General features: G+C 38.3%; 2 protein-coding genes across 4 annotated transcripts in view; one reads left to right on the top strand and one right to left on the bottom strand.

The window, feature by feature from the left end:
- MAPK8 (mitogen-activated protein kinase 8) overlaps positions 1-13,495 on the top strand; it is a 268,471-nt gene that overhangs the window by 136,632 nt on the left and 118,344 nt on the right. For all 3 annotated transcript variants that reach the window (XM_086900418.1, XM_086900429.1, XM_086900420.1), the window contains one exon: positions 628-797. The gene's annotated coding sequence lies outside the window, so the exon portion shown is untranslated. The remainder of the gene's footprint in view (positions 1-627; positions 798-13,495) is intronic.
- Positions 7,908-13,495, bottom strand: part of FRMPD2 (FERM and PDZ domain containing 2) — a 61,166-nt gene continuing 55,578 nt past the window's right edge. Inside the window, exons 43-46 of the mRNA XM_086900394.1 lie at positions 12,855-13,189; positions 11,107-11,322; positions 10,780-10,842; positions 7,908-9,956 (exon numbers count right to left, since the gene is read on the bottom strand). Of these exons, the coding sequence (XP_086756520.1) occupies positions 9,885-9,956; positions 10,780-10,842; positions 11,107-11,322; positions 12,855-13,189 (686 nt within the window). The 3' untranslated portion in view covers positions 7,908-9,884. The remainder of the gene's footprint in view (positions 9,957-10,779; positions 10,843-11,106; positions 11,323-12,854; positions 13,190-13,495) is intronic.

Here is a 13,495-nt window from a genome sequence, read left to right as displayed (position 1 = left end):
AGGTCACAACTGCTCATCATGCAGCTCTAGACCCTCATGATATAACCAGTGTCCATCATGTTGAAATTTGCAAAAGGAACATATAGTACCTTAGCCTGGAACGTAAAGTTGTGGATTTGTTCAGCAGCCCACTAGTGAGCAGTTAGATATGTGTGTCCAGAGGGAGGATGAGGTGTGAGTCTTGAAATGGGCACAAAACTTGAGTGAAGGGAAAGGCAGTGAAATTAAAGTTATATTTAGGCTAATTCTGGTAAGGAAAGAGGAAGGGTTTGCATAAAGTTCGAATTAATTATCCTGTTTGATCTGCATGAATATGTATGTGAATGGGTTTTCCCTTTTTTCTGGATCTTTGAAATGCCATAAACGTAAGCCCTATTGCCTTTCCTCTCATTTTTGCAAGAGCACTTTTTGGATTTAGCTGTGTACAGTCTGCAGTTTCCTTTACAAGATGGAGCAAGGAATAACCGGCAAGATTTTCTCCCAGTGTGTTTTAGATATTGGAACAGTGTGTCCCCTGAAAAACAGAGCATTCCCTGCATTTGCCAGAGGTTTTGTGAGATCTTTGAAAAGGCAGAAAAGTCTGAAATGTTATTAATCAATCTCTTTTTTTTCTTCCTCCTTTTTTAGATTTCTAATGGGAAAGAATGAATTTAGGAGGGAATCAGTAAAATGACGGTCAAAGTTTTCAGGAGTGATTACGAAAACTGCATCATAGATCTAGCTGCAACCGAGAGTCCAGAATGTGGATACACATTGAAGGATGCTGAAGAAGGACCTTTCAGACTTTTCAGTCACTGGTAAGTTTAAGCAATTGCAGCCTGTTGCTGCAGCTTATTTATCTTTTCATCCTTTGGTAAGAAAGAGCTAGGTTAGAGGACAAAGCAGGGTGGATTTTCAGCCTATCAAGTCCAAAGCAGATGTCCTCTTAACTATGTAGGAGAAAATTTTTATTCTAAGGATTCTGACTGTGTGCTTTGAGCTGTGAAGACCTCTCCCTCCCTTCACATGCCAGGTCATCTCTGCAGTGATGTCATGATGTGTAGTATCACTGCTGATAACCTTTTTAGCAGAGCCAGTTGTCCACAAACCTTCATATACGAGGCTGCTTGCCATTGTATGAGCTCTGTTCCTATTGTTTCTGACAGCATGAGGTGACCTAATTCACTCCAGTGGGTCTATCACACATATTCTCACTGGGTGATTTCCCCCTCTGACAGGCCATTGTCAGCACCAGTCCTCCTAGGACTCTGCAAGCCCTTTCCTCTCATGTTCATGCAAGCACAGAGCTCCACACAGATGGGCCCTTGCTGAAAGCTGGTCTGCTGAGTGGGCGTTTGCATGGGCATAGTGAGCACACGGCATGAACCTAAGGGAGACCTTAGGCCTTCAACACGGCAGACTATTTGAAATCTTTGGAGTTTAGAGCTTAGTAAGACCATGATTTTAGCTTCCCTGACCAGTGCTGGAGTTGGATGAAGTTCTGCTGACAATGAGGAGTTCATGGAACCATTATGACACAGTAGTAAGCTGTTAAGTCCATGCACAGAATGCTATATACGTGACATCTTTTGGATCAGAAAGATTCTCCTGCCCAGGAAGGAATGAAGGTAAAATCCACACTTACAAAGTCTCTTCTAGCTGTAAAAGGACACTTGGTTGAATATTTTTGATTCTATTCTGTAGAAAGCAGTGTCACGTACGTGCACTCACATGCAAACACACACATTACTGTGTCTTGAGGACTGAACTGATGTCTGATTTTAGTGTAGATTATTCTGTGACTTAGTAGAAGGTGAGAACAAAAAAAAAAAAACCAAAACATTGCTGCAAAAAGTTAAAGAAAGGTGGGAATTCTGCCAGCTAGCCTCATTTCCTGCATAATCTGTTGAAAATCTGTATCCTTTATCAGCCTGCTCCCATGGCATCCACACTAATGCAGATGCCCTTCCCAATCTCATCAGCTTTCTTACATATCAGTATGCATCATGTGTGCTTGTGACATAAGATGAATTTGGAGAGAGTATATTCTACCTCTTACAGAAGTTAAGACAGTAGCAATATATAGGCTTGGTGCCCTCCACTGTTACAGAAGTAACTGAGAGTCAAAAGCAGATCACTCACATCACACTCAATGTTCAAAGAACAGCCAGACAGGAAGAGAAGTGCTGGCATTTTGGAGGGTAACTGTGAAGGGAATTGAACATATGTAAACCCTCTGGCTGAAAGCTGTGGAGAGGACAAAGCTCCTCCATGGGGATGTAAACATGGGAGTAATGGGCACATTACCCCCATCTCTGCTGTGTAATGATTTTGAAGCAAGTTTGACTGAAGCTACAGAGAGCAGCAGCTTTGATAACTGTTCTTCTTTCCTACCCAAGGCTGTAATCACTTCAGCTGGTTACAGGCCATTGACCAGTGAAATCCTGACCACCTGGAGGTAGCCTAGCTGCTCTTTGAATTCCTCAAGGATTTACAAAAAACTGGGAGTCAAGGTGCATGACCAAAAGTGAGGTGTGTAAACCTTTTGCCCTATTAATGGAACTACTAAGAGGGGAGAACTGTTGGAAAAGGAGAAGGAAAGGGATATTTTATTGATATACCTACTTGCTTGTGCTCCTAGTTTGTGTTCTTCTCACAAGTCCAAGGAAGTAACTGAATTTCATCAGATACTTTGATATAGCTCAAAGCAGTGTTATGTAAATCCCAGGAGGACTCCTAGGATAATTGAACCTTTTGGGCCACTGACAAAGCCTGGCAGAAGAGCATAACCCAGCACTCACCCAGCTCTTTGCAAAGGATTGAAGTGAATGTTGATGAGAGGAGGAATAGGTGGAGTAATCTCTGTATCATTGAAAACCTCAGCAGGAGCTGGCATGGAGTGCTCTGGAAGAAGATGCTCTTGCCTAGAACAATGTTGCTGTGAACGGGTTGGGTATTTGTATTGAGCTGAGAGGTGTGGTCATCCCAGTGCTGCTGGCATTCCAGGCTTTGTCTGGATTCTATCTTTGGGATCAGTTTTAGGTCTTTTGATCTAAAATTTCTGTCAAACAATTTTAATGATGCTGAGTCCATGCTAAGTGACTCAAGTTAGGTGATACCAGCAGAATTTCTAGCTGTGGAATACCACTTCATTCCTACTCAGTTTTCAAATAATACCTTAGCAGAATCCTACTTTTACCCTTAGTGAAATTTCCCCATAATGATTCAGAGCTAATTTTCTAATAATAGAGATAGATATATGCTACATGTGTCCTAACTCACACACAGAGGTGAAGGGGAATGTGCGGTAACTGAAAAGTGCAAGCATGAAGAACATTTCATGTCTTGTATTGTCTTTTACTTGAATACTCACTCACCACTTCCCAAGCATTACCTGTAACTCATACATCTTCTTTAAGAAAGCAAAGCAATAGACAAAGAAAATGAGGCATGATACTGTTAAGGAACTTGTCTTAAAATGAATTATAGATATGATGAGGAGAGGCACCCAGGAGTTCTGGAGAAATATGTGTAGTGCTATTCCAAGTTAAATAAACTAACTTTTTATTTCTTATATCAAGTGAAAGTCAAAATTTCCTGTGAGTTATTCTAATATTTCAGCTTAAGGTTAAAAAAAAAAAAAAAAGGTCAGAAAGCATTGTCTGTGCTCCTGTTGAATACTCAGCTACAAGTTTTGCCTGCTTTCAGTGGATAAAAAAGGGTGGAAGCAGCATAGGTTAATGAAAGACCAAGATTTAGTTCCTGCTTCTGGAACAATGGCAGCCTCCTGACCAGCATGAGAGTGTCATCAGGATGGTTCCTTTGATGGCATGGTGTTAAACCTGCAGTAAAATCTGGAGCAGTAAAACAAAGAGCTGAGGGAAGTTTTGGATATTCTTACAAAGACTCAGATTTGGGTCTGTTGTTCCATCATTTCTGAAAGTGTGAGCTAAGTTTCTGTCTGCCATAGGGGTGCTTTTGCATGTGTTACCATTTGTGGCAAGACTGCAGGCCAGGCGTGCTTTCTCCTGATGTTGTAGCCCAAGCTCCTGCTTTATCAGCACTTTTACAAATACAATAACAGCAGTTTACTTGCACTCATGGTGGGGATTTGCTTTGTGAACACTTGTGTTGCTATAGCTACATTTCCCTAATGTTCATTATTTCTCATAGTGTCCTTGTCACTTATCCAAAGGTGCTGGCATTAGGCAAGCTCACAGCATGTTGTTTCTGCCTTGGGAACTATTGATAGGTGTACTGAATGAGCCAAGAGGTACTGCAGCTGGTGCTTTGCCTGGAATAAATCTGCTTCAGCCATGAAGGAAGTGGTAATGGAAGTAGTTAGAAGCTTTTTACAGCAGTTCGATGGGAAAGGAAAGCCTACAGTCATTGGCATGTCTTTCCAAGAGTGTTGAACAGGAAGGAGAAGAAGGGATTGTCATCTCTCAAGAGAACAAATGCAGGGAGGGGAGGCAACCTCACTTAATTGCTAGGTTGTGTAATGAGCTGGGGTGCTGGACAGCTACTGTATAGTCCCCATTGTGTCTGTCGCCTGGTTGGGGGTGTACTGCTCTCAGGCATTTTAACTGCTTTTTGGGGTTTTGTTTTTGAATGGTTTAATGAGAAAGCTAAATAGCTGTATAATTCAGAACAGGATTGCAGAAAGTTCACTGTCCCTCAGGCGTGAATGTGTAACTGGTGCTGTGCAGAAAAGGCAGTGAATTCTGAATAGCCACCTACTTCATATGAGAAGATACTGAACAGTTAAGACTACATAAAAAAGTAGAGATGATCACTGGCAGATATTTCAGACTGACATCCAAAATATGCTCCATACTCTGAATCTTTTCTTAATCTCCCATACTGTTTTCTCAGGCCTTGATCAGTGGTATTGAAACAGCAGCTATCACTTGTCAATAGGCACCAAAAACTCTTATCTCCTAATTTCAGTAAGCTGTTGGATGTAGCTGTTGGATGGAATCTTATAATGTCTCTAAACCAGTACTTGAATATTAAGGCCACTGTGATGATTAAGAAATTGGAATTAAGAAATGTCTGTTGTGTAAGGAGAAGCTGAGAGAGTTTGGGCTGTTTAGCATGGAGAAGAGAATGCTCAGGGGGATCTTATCGATATGTGCAAATTCCTGAACAGGAGGGAGAAAAGAGATACAGAAGCAGAAACGGTAGAAACTCTTAGTGGTATCCAAAGACAGGACAAGATGCTATGGACAAACTAAAATCCAGGAAATTTTGTTTAAACATCAGGAAAAAAACTTTTTACTCTGATGATGGTCAAATAGAAGAACAGGTTGCAGAGATGTCAAGGAGTGTCCATCCTGGAGATACCCAAAGCCCAAGCGAATAGAGTCCTGAGCTCAAGGTGACACTGCTGGGAGTTGGAGGGTTTAGAGTGGGTGGTTCCCAGAGCTTCCTACCAATCTCAGCTATTCTCAAGTGTGGTTCTAGGATCCAGTGTTATTTGTTCCATGCTGTTGGGCCTGGAGAAGCATGAATTAGGTATGAGGTTCTGTTACTCCTGGTGTGCACAACGTGACCAAGAAAAAACTGATTATATTAGTATGGCAATACAGAATACTCTAGTTTCACAAGCTTATTTCTAACCCTACAAAGCTACGCCTGTGCAAGATAATATGCAAACCACATCTCAGTGTTACATGTCTTTCTAAGTGCTGTGCTCTTCCATCACACACATTACTGGACATTTAAAAGCTTCATCTAATAGTGGACTCCAACTCTCAATCTGCTTAGCCTGCAAGGGTGAGCTCTCTTTCTGTGTAAAGAGCTCAACTGACTTCTATATTTTGTAGTATTACAATAATATTTAGTCAGCCTTGCAAGCAGTAGGTCGGTAATCTTCATGTAGAGTCCAGCTTTGTGATTTAATAGCTGTGAGAAATACCATTGTCCTTCACTAGTAACTGAGTGTTTTGCAGCTGGAGTTGCTGTTCCTATGTAATTCCAATAAATAAGACACTCAGATAGTGCAAAGTATCATTTAAAGTACTATTTATTACTGCTAACACTGTAAAGGAAGGGAGAATAGTATAGACTTACATCCCCTCAGATGTTGGGAACTCTGACTTGTGCAGCACCAAACTGCTGTAATTTCTAACCTAACTGCATTACAACACCAAAGAAGCATCCAGTGTGGATGCAACACACCCTTCAGACCCTGTCTGTGGAAGGGGGACCCCATTTTGGACATTTGAATGATTCTGTTTTTTCACAGGAAAACAATTCCATTCAGTATTTCTATTATCCAATAGAAAGAATGTTCCTGAGAGAGCTTCTTGCTGCTTGCAGGTATAGGCAAGAAGTCACAGTGGCATAATTTCAGTTAGCAAGTGGAATGTGCCCACGAGCCCCCTGTTACATTTATCTGGCTGTGTTTATTCTGCAGCTGAGACACGGATGGGTCTGTGCCAGGGCAGGAGCTTGCGATCAGCCCTGGCACAGCCGCTTTTTGCCCCTAGATGGCAGCGATCGCTGCTCTTTGGCAGGACGAGCCCTCTGCAGCTGCTCTCTGTTTCATCACAGAAGGGCCTGTTGTTCAAGCGAGGCTATGAACTTCAGCTGAAAAGACCAAAAAAAAAAAATAAATTGCTGGCTCATCTAAGAAAATTAGATTAATTTTCAGGCTTTCTTAAAAAAAAAAAAATTAAAGGAAATGTGATTATATTAGGACAAGTTGCTACTTTTTAAAGTCAATTATTTAAACCTGACAATGCTCTTGTAAATAGTAACATTTTGTCAGGTGTGGGTATTTTCAGGTATCTTTTCTGTTGTAGATGGGGTACTAGAGTACACAGAGACATCAGCATGTGGCAGTTCTGAGGTCATGGAACTCAATGAAGATGTTATATAGAAAAATGTGGATACCTGTTTTCCCCTACACACATGATTTTGTAACCTTACAGCTGTGCAGTGGTTGTCCTTGCTACACTTGCTTTTCAATTGAGATAAAATTGTAGCTATAAAAAAACTTAACAGCAGTCTCAGTGCTGGTAAAACAGTTACTTCTCCAAAATACGATTTCACAAGCTGGTCTGTGGACAGAGCTACTGTCTAAACGCAGAATTTGACTGACAAGATTTTGTGCTACAGTAGGAATCTGAGAACTAGCATATGTTTATTTGTTTGGCTTGTTATGGCAGGCACTGTCTTCAATAATCATGCTCTTTTCATTCACATTTGTGCTGCAGTTTGTCCTGATTGGCAACCAGGTGGTAGAGCACAAAGGGTTAGCTCAATGCCACTTCTGAAGTAAGAAGAGTGACCAAAGGCACAGACTGAGGTTCTCTACCATAACACATATTTTGCATATTAGGATGTGTGCAAAGTCCAGTCAGTTCACTTTATATGCTAAATAATATTTTGTCAGAAGTCATATAAAGCAGTATGAGTCTCTTTTCTGACTGAAAGATGGTTTTGTGTGTAGGCAAAGAATCAGAGATTTTATCATCTGTGCTCAGTTCCCAAGTTTTTCAAAAATCTGTAGACCTTGGACAAATCACCAACCACCGCCTCACTTCCCTATGAATGAAATAGGACAACAGATCTTCCTTCCTTTTCAGTTTATCCTGACTTGCCAAGTAGTGTGAGCTCTTTAAAGAGTGGGTTATCTTTTATTCCAAATGAATGCATATCAGTGAGCCTCGATCTCCAGGGAGTTTTGCATGAATAACGAACACAGAAGTGGGACACTAAGTTGTGCTGTGTGTGTGTGTGTCTGTAAATGCTTATCAGCTGCTGGATGTGGCCAGATTCCACTACGCATCATCACAAAATCTGCCTTTAGAGGAAGTTTAAAGATAAGCCCCTATGAATAAAGTAGAGCTCATATTGGTTAATAGTTAGGTATTGCAGCTGCTTTTTATTTTAAAAAAAAAATGAAATTAAGCAAATTGTTTTCAGAAATCTTTTTAATATCTTTGCAAAACAGGAAAAAACTCAAGTCAAACAGCAAACACATCTTTCAAACAACTGCAAAGATGATGCAAAAATAGTGACCTATGAGGATTGTCTTCTAAATCCAGATTACTTGTTCTAAGCCACAGAACAAACACCTTTGCATGAAGTACAGGAATATTTTCACTAGGATGCTTGTTAAATTTTTGTGGTACAAAAGATGAATTGTGCATTCATTACAGTATAATGCACTGATTGCCTAGTAGTACATGTGCAGTAATTAAAGTCAAAGTGGAAGGCCAAATAACAAATGAAGGTAACAAAGTTATGAAAAAAAAATTGGCTGTTGATATTTGTCAAAATTGTGCGAACAGTCCTTTGTATGCAGCGTAAGGATAATAAACGCAGAATGTATGGAGAGTAATGCTTTGAGGAAGGACCAAATTCAATGAATTTAAGACAAAATATTGAATTCTGCATACATTTATATCAATATAAATCCAGGGTTACTCCTGGATTAGCATTTAGCGTTGCTCTGGAACTTTATTAATATGCTTGAAATTAGCATCTGGGTCACATAATTAATTGCATTTTTATATTTTCCTGCCTCTAGACTATTGGAGGGCAGAAAGAAAAAATGTGTCTTGGCCTTAATTATAACTCTATTACAGTGGCTTTTCCTAAAAGCCATGCTTTAAATTTTATTTAATACACCATTCTTTCTGAATTATTAACCTCTAATTTGTAATAGGTAATAAAATAAATAGGTATTTTATTTTCTTGCTTCAACTGCAATTTTATAGCCAATGCCTCTTAATATTTTCTCTTTAGCATAAACCAAATAATTTTTAAAAATATGTACAATTTAGATTGTTTCCATTTCCTATGTTTCCAAGTTACTCTTCTAATGCACATCTAATCACTTCCATATGTCACCTTCTAGATAAGGACTTAGAAGTACTATTATGGAAACAAATACAATCTTACACCTTGAACAGCAGATTTCTGCTCAAATCCACCCACACAAATAGAAACACTTTTTACAAGAAAAATAAACTGTACAGAGAGTTCTTTAATTTAACGATCTGATTCAGCCCCTGCTCAGACCAGCAGGACATCCCATATTTCAGATTGTAGGTAAGAATGAAAAGATAGTCAGTCATTGTAAAGGATTAGGGAAAGATGGAATGTATGTGTGTACCACAACGCACACACAGTTGTTTCACATGGCTTAGCATTCCTTTTTCTATGGATGCAGAATGAAAATACTGATGCTATCTACATCTGTTCATATTGCTGGAAAAAATTAGTCTCCCGTCTAATTATTAGAACGCTCTTCCTTTGTAGAGAACCAGGCTTTAAAGGCATTCTATTTTTTCTGTCAGTTTCTTGATTTAAGATGCCTAGTGATAGTGGTATAAACTCATGGGCTGGAGTAATGACTGGGAATGGTTCTACATTGTTCAAGCAGCCAAAAGTCACCAAATTGAGTGCCTCCATGCCAAAGCATAACTGCTGGAGTAAATACTGATTTGCTGTCCAGAAGCCAATAGTGCACAACAATAGATAAGGGTCAGCTAATCTTCCACCAACACCAACAGAATCTTAGATCTTTATAGTTGCCCTCCGGGTAGTAAAGTTAATTCCAAAGGCTGCTATAGCCTTGCTACGGCCCCAACATATATTCCTAGCAATTAATCTGTTATTACACAGAGTGCAAAAATTGTCCATAGCAATTTAACACAGCAGTGTTGCAGTGCTGGCTGGCTGTTTCTTCATCCTTTGAGCCAAGAAATACATTACTTACGCAGGACATGTTAAACAAGGTTTTAAAATTACTTTGAAATCAGGGAATTCTAAAAAAGCATGTAATAACACTTGTCTGCTGGCTTGACGTCTCTTTAAAGTAGTTGCTGAGCAGTTCCTGGAGTCCATGTGGAACAGCAACAGGAAGATTCATATTGTAGGAATAATATTCAGTAGGAATCCATTGCTCGGAGGATCTGAAGGACTTCCAGAACAACTTCATAACAGAATAAATACTCATCCTGTGTGTGGAGACACCAGTGTGAAACACCTGGTTACATTCAACATAAGTTATAGACAAAGAAGGATGGAGTACCTGAAGTTGTATGGTTATATGTTGTATGGTTATAACATCAGCATCTTTGTCATATGGATACAAAACTTACGTATTTCAGAGAATCCTTGTTCTTTTTGTTCCATCACAGGTAAAATACAGGAACACTGTAGTTTAAGCATGTGCTCAACTCTCATTTAGGACAGTGAAGGTTATATGTTTGCTTAATTTTAGTTACTGGCTCAATCATTACCCTGAAGGAAAATATATCAAAGCATATACTAAAATATTTGCCTGTAGAAAGAACTTGTTTTAGTCTTCTCTTGCTTTTATTCTCACCAACTGTTTTCTCTAAGGTGAGTTACCTGCATCTTCTCTTCCTCTGTGTGAAAAATCTTCTCAGGAGTGGGTTTAGCTAGGAGTAGAAGGGTTTACTTGGTGATGATAACTCAGCAATAGCAAGAATTTAACTGAAAGGTGTGATTTTGCAGGGTAGGGTTTATAATAAATCACTTTTTCGGTGATACTTGCTTTTTTTCTTGCTTTAGAAAAAGAAAGAGGGGTGCAGTGTCTGTCCTATATTGCTGCTTTGCTTTTGTTTCACTTATTTAGTAGGAGACAAATCTTCATATTTAAAACTAGACACCACTTGCCTAGAAGGCTGTTACTTTCCTCAAATGAGAGCACTAAAATGATATTTTAAGCCCCAGATTTATCATTGCATGGGGAATAGTGCCACTGATTGTGGTTTTTAAAAAAAATAATAATCTAGTTGCATATTTAGAACTTACCTTAGTTTGGATCATGCCAAAACGCTGATCTCGCAAATCTCTCACTATCTGCTTGATGTTGAACTATCAGAAGAGAACAGTTTTTATTTGGTTGACATGCATGTTATAAAAAAAGATTTAAGCATATTCATATGGGCAAACTGTGACAGTTTTTTTAGAAATAGTAGATTTGTAGTTACTTACTTTGTTGTTTAAAACAATGAAAGCTGGGCTTATTCTTTGTTAGAACAAATTCTTACAGGATTTATTCTGTTCTAAGAGATTTCACCATGTTGTTGACATCCATACCAGTTTGTAATACTTAACAATGACCTGTTTGATACTTACACATAAATCTTTTTCTATATGGCTGAGAAGAATTTCAACACACAGCAAAACTCCACTTCTTCCAATGCCAGTGCTACAGTGAGCAATAATAGGTCCAGTCCTGTGAGCTTTTCTCATGTAACAAATAAATTTTACAAGCTGCTCAGCCAGTTTGGAAGTATTGTGCTCTGGCCAAGTGATAAATTGCAAGTGATTTATAATGCGCTTTTCTTCTGTCTGGAAGAGAGAGACCAGAAAGGTTAACAATTATCAGTTCCAAAACCAATTTTCAAGGAATTCCACTAAAAATTTCCTTCAGCCTCATTTTTAAAATTGGTAGTTTACAATTCTTTAGCTTTTCATACTTGACTAAATTAAAGTTTCTTTAGGTTTCAAGAAATGCACTCAGAAACACAAGACTAGAAAATTTACTTCTTATGACTTTGACAAGACTGCAGTTACTCTGTTGCCTTGAAAGAATGGAGTAATGTCATTTGTTAGTTAGAAAGGAAAAAGAAAAACATTTTTTTAATTAGAACCATTGCAATACTCTTTGCTAAAACTGTTTTTGTAGCTAAGTTAAGCTTTACTAATAGAAGAGTAGTAATATGAGAGCCACTCTCATATTATCTGATATATCTGTAAATATATCTGATGGCTACCTGATGTAAAAGAGTAACTTTATATCTGATAAATATCTGATGGCTATCAGATATGAAAGAATAACTTGTGATTAGATTCTCAATATGCAAACCAACTAAAAATGCTTACAAGAATAAATAAAATGTAGATAAAATAAAAAATAATATTAATTAAATGTTCCTGGGTCATCACTTCTTGTTGCCAGTTCACAAAGTCATGTTAAAATCTGAATGTTATCTACCTGGATTTTTACAATCAGAAGAATTTGGATGTAAGCATGGATTTCTTTTGAAGTGGACCGGTGGCTTTCTTTAATAGTTTGCTACTAATTCAGTACAAACCTAGCAATCTTACATGTTCATTGAAACAATCACATTTGGTGTTCCATCTTGCCATTTTAATAGTCTTTTGAAAAGACTTGTATCAAATACTTTACAATGCTTCACACTCAGTGACATAAGGTGAATTTCCTCAAATAAAAAAAAATTGTTACCTTGATGGAAAAAGTCACCAAGTTTAGTCTGCCACAGGTTTTTTTTAATTATTCCATCAAATAATATGTCCTACAGATATCTTTGCAAAGCTTTACTTAATATCAAGGCAAGATTGATGGGCTTATACCTGCCCTGTTTTCCCTGTTCTTCCACCTGGATTCTGTGTTTGTTCAGTTTCTAAAAAATGCTGCTAGATTTGTAGTTTCATGTGTGTTTGTGTCTTTTCATGAACAATAAAAGTATCATTTGTCCTAAATTCTAGGATGAAAGCCACCTTCTTCCCCTCTTTCCATCCAACCATCATTACAGAATTTGAATCCACTCTGGCATGGATGTGATTTGATAAGAACAGTAAACAATTCTGTAAAACACTGAACACACCAGTTCTGTGACTATTAGAGGTCTTGTTTTTGCAAGTTCTTGTCTAAATGTATGTAATATTGGATCCATTGCTTGTGTAATGAGCAAAAAAGAAGCACCTCCTTAACCTTAATTTCATGCCTGTTACTCAGATTTTTACATCCCTAAAAAATACTGAGCATATATTATGGAAGAATCAAACAATACTACTTGTATCCACTCACATAAACTACATAATCAATTTAATCATGTATGAAAGTATTGTCAACTTACCTGCTTGTTGATAATTTCTATTTTTCTAATTATGAAGTATTCCATAATCTGGTAATTGTGTAGCCTGAGATAGAAATTAGCCAGGTCTTTAGAGTCATAGGGAGATTCAGGCCAGTATCGATGACATTTGACTTGCCCTAACTCCACTTCTTTTGTCATCATGGCAATCACATCTGATTCACTCTCCCAGACCATTTGCCAGAAATCAGCCATAGTGGATGGCAGAGGCCCTTGGGTTATAATATAAAAGTGTTCCTCTTCTCCAACATTCATTCTAATGTAACTTGCATTAATGTAGCCATTCTTTTCTCCCAGAGGAACCCGTGTCTTATCATCTGTACAGAAACAGAAAGATGCTATTTCAGCTGTGGATCTGAAACAGAGTTCTACCATCTCCAGCACTCAGGATATAGGAAACCTCAGTCTTTTCAGAAAAGTATGCCTCTGGATTTTAGAATACATTTGACTAGTGGTACTAATATTAATCATTGCAAGTAGGAATTCCCACAGATAAATTGTATTGTTCATTGCAGCTTTATTTTTCTTAAGGTACTTGTGTAACACTGTGAAAGGCCTTCTAATTACTGTAGAATTGTTTGCCAGTTTTCCAAAATAGTGTACCCAATCCTGCTTTTCATGTT

This window comes from Cyanistes caeruleus, chromosome 8 (assembly GCF_971803275.1).
Source record: "Cyanistes caeruleus chromosome 8, bCyaCae1.hap1.1, whole genome shotgun sequence".
Classification (NCBI taxonomy): Eukaryota; Metazoa; Chordata; class Aves; order Passeriformes; family Paridae; genus Cyanistes; species Cyanistes caeruleus.
This window is presented reverse-complemented; position numbering and strand designations above follow the sequence as displayed.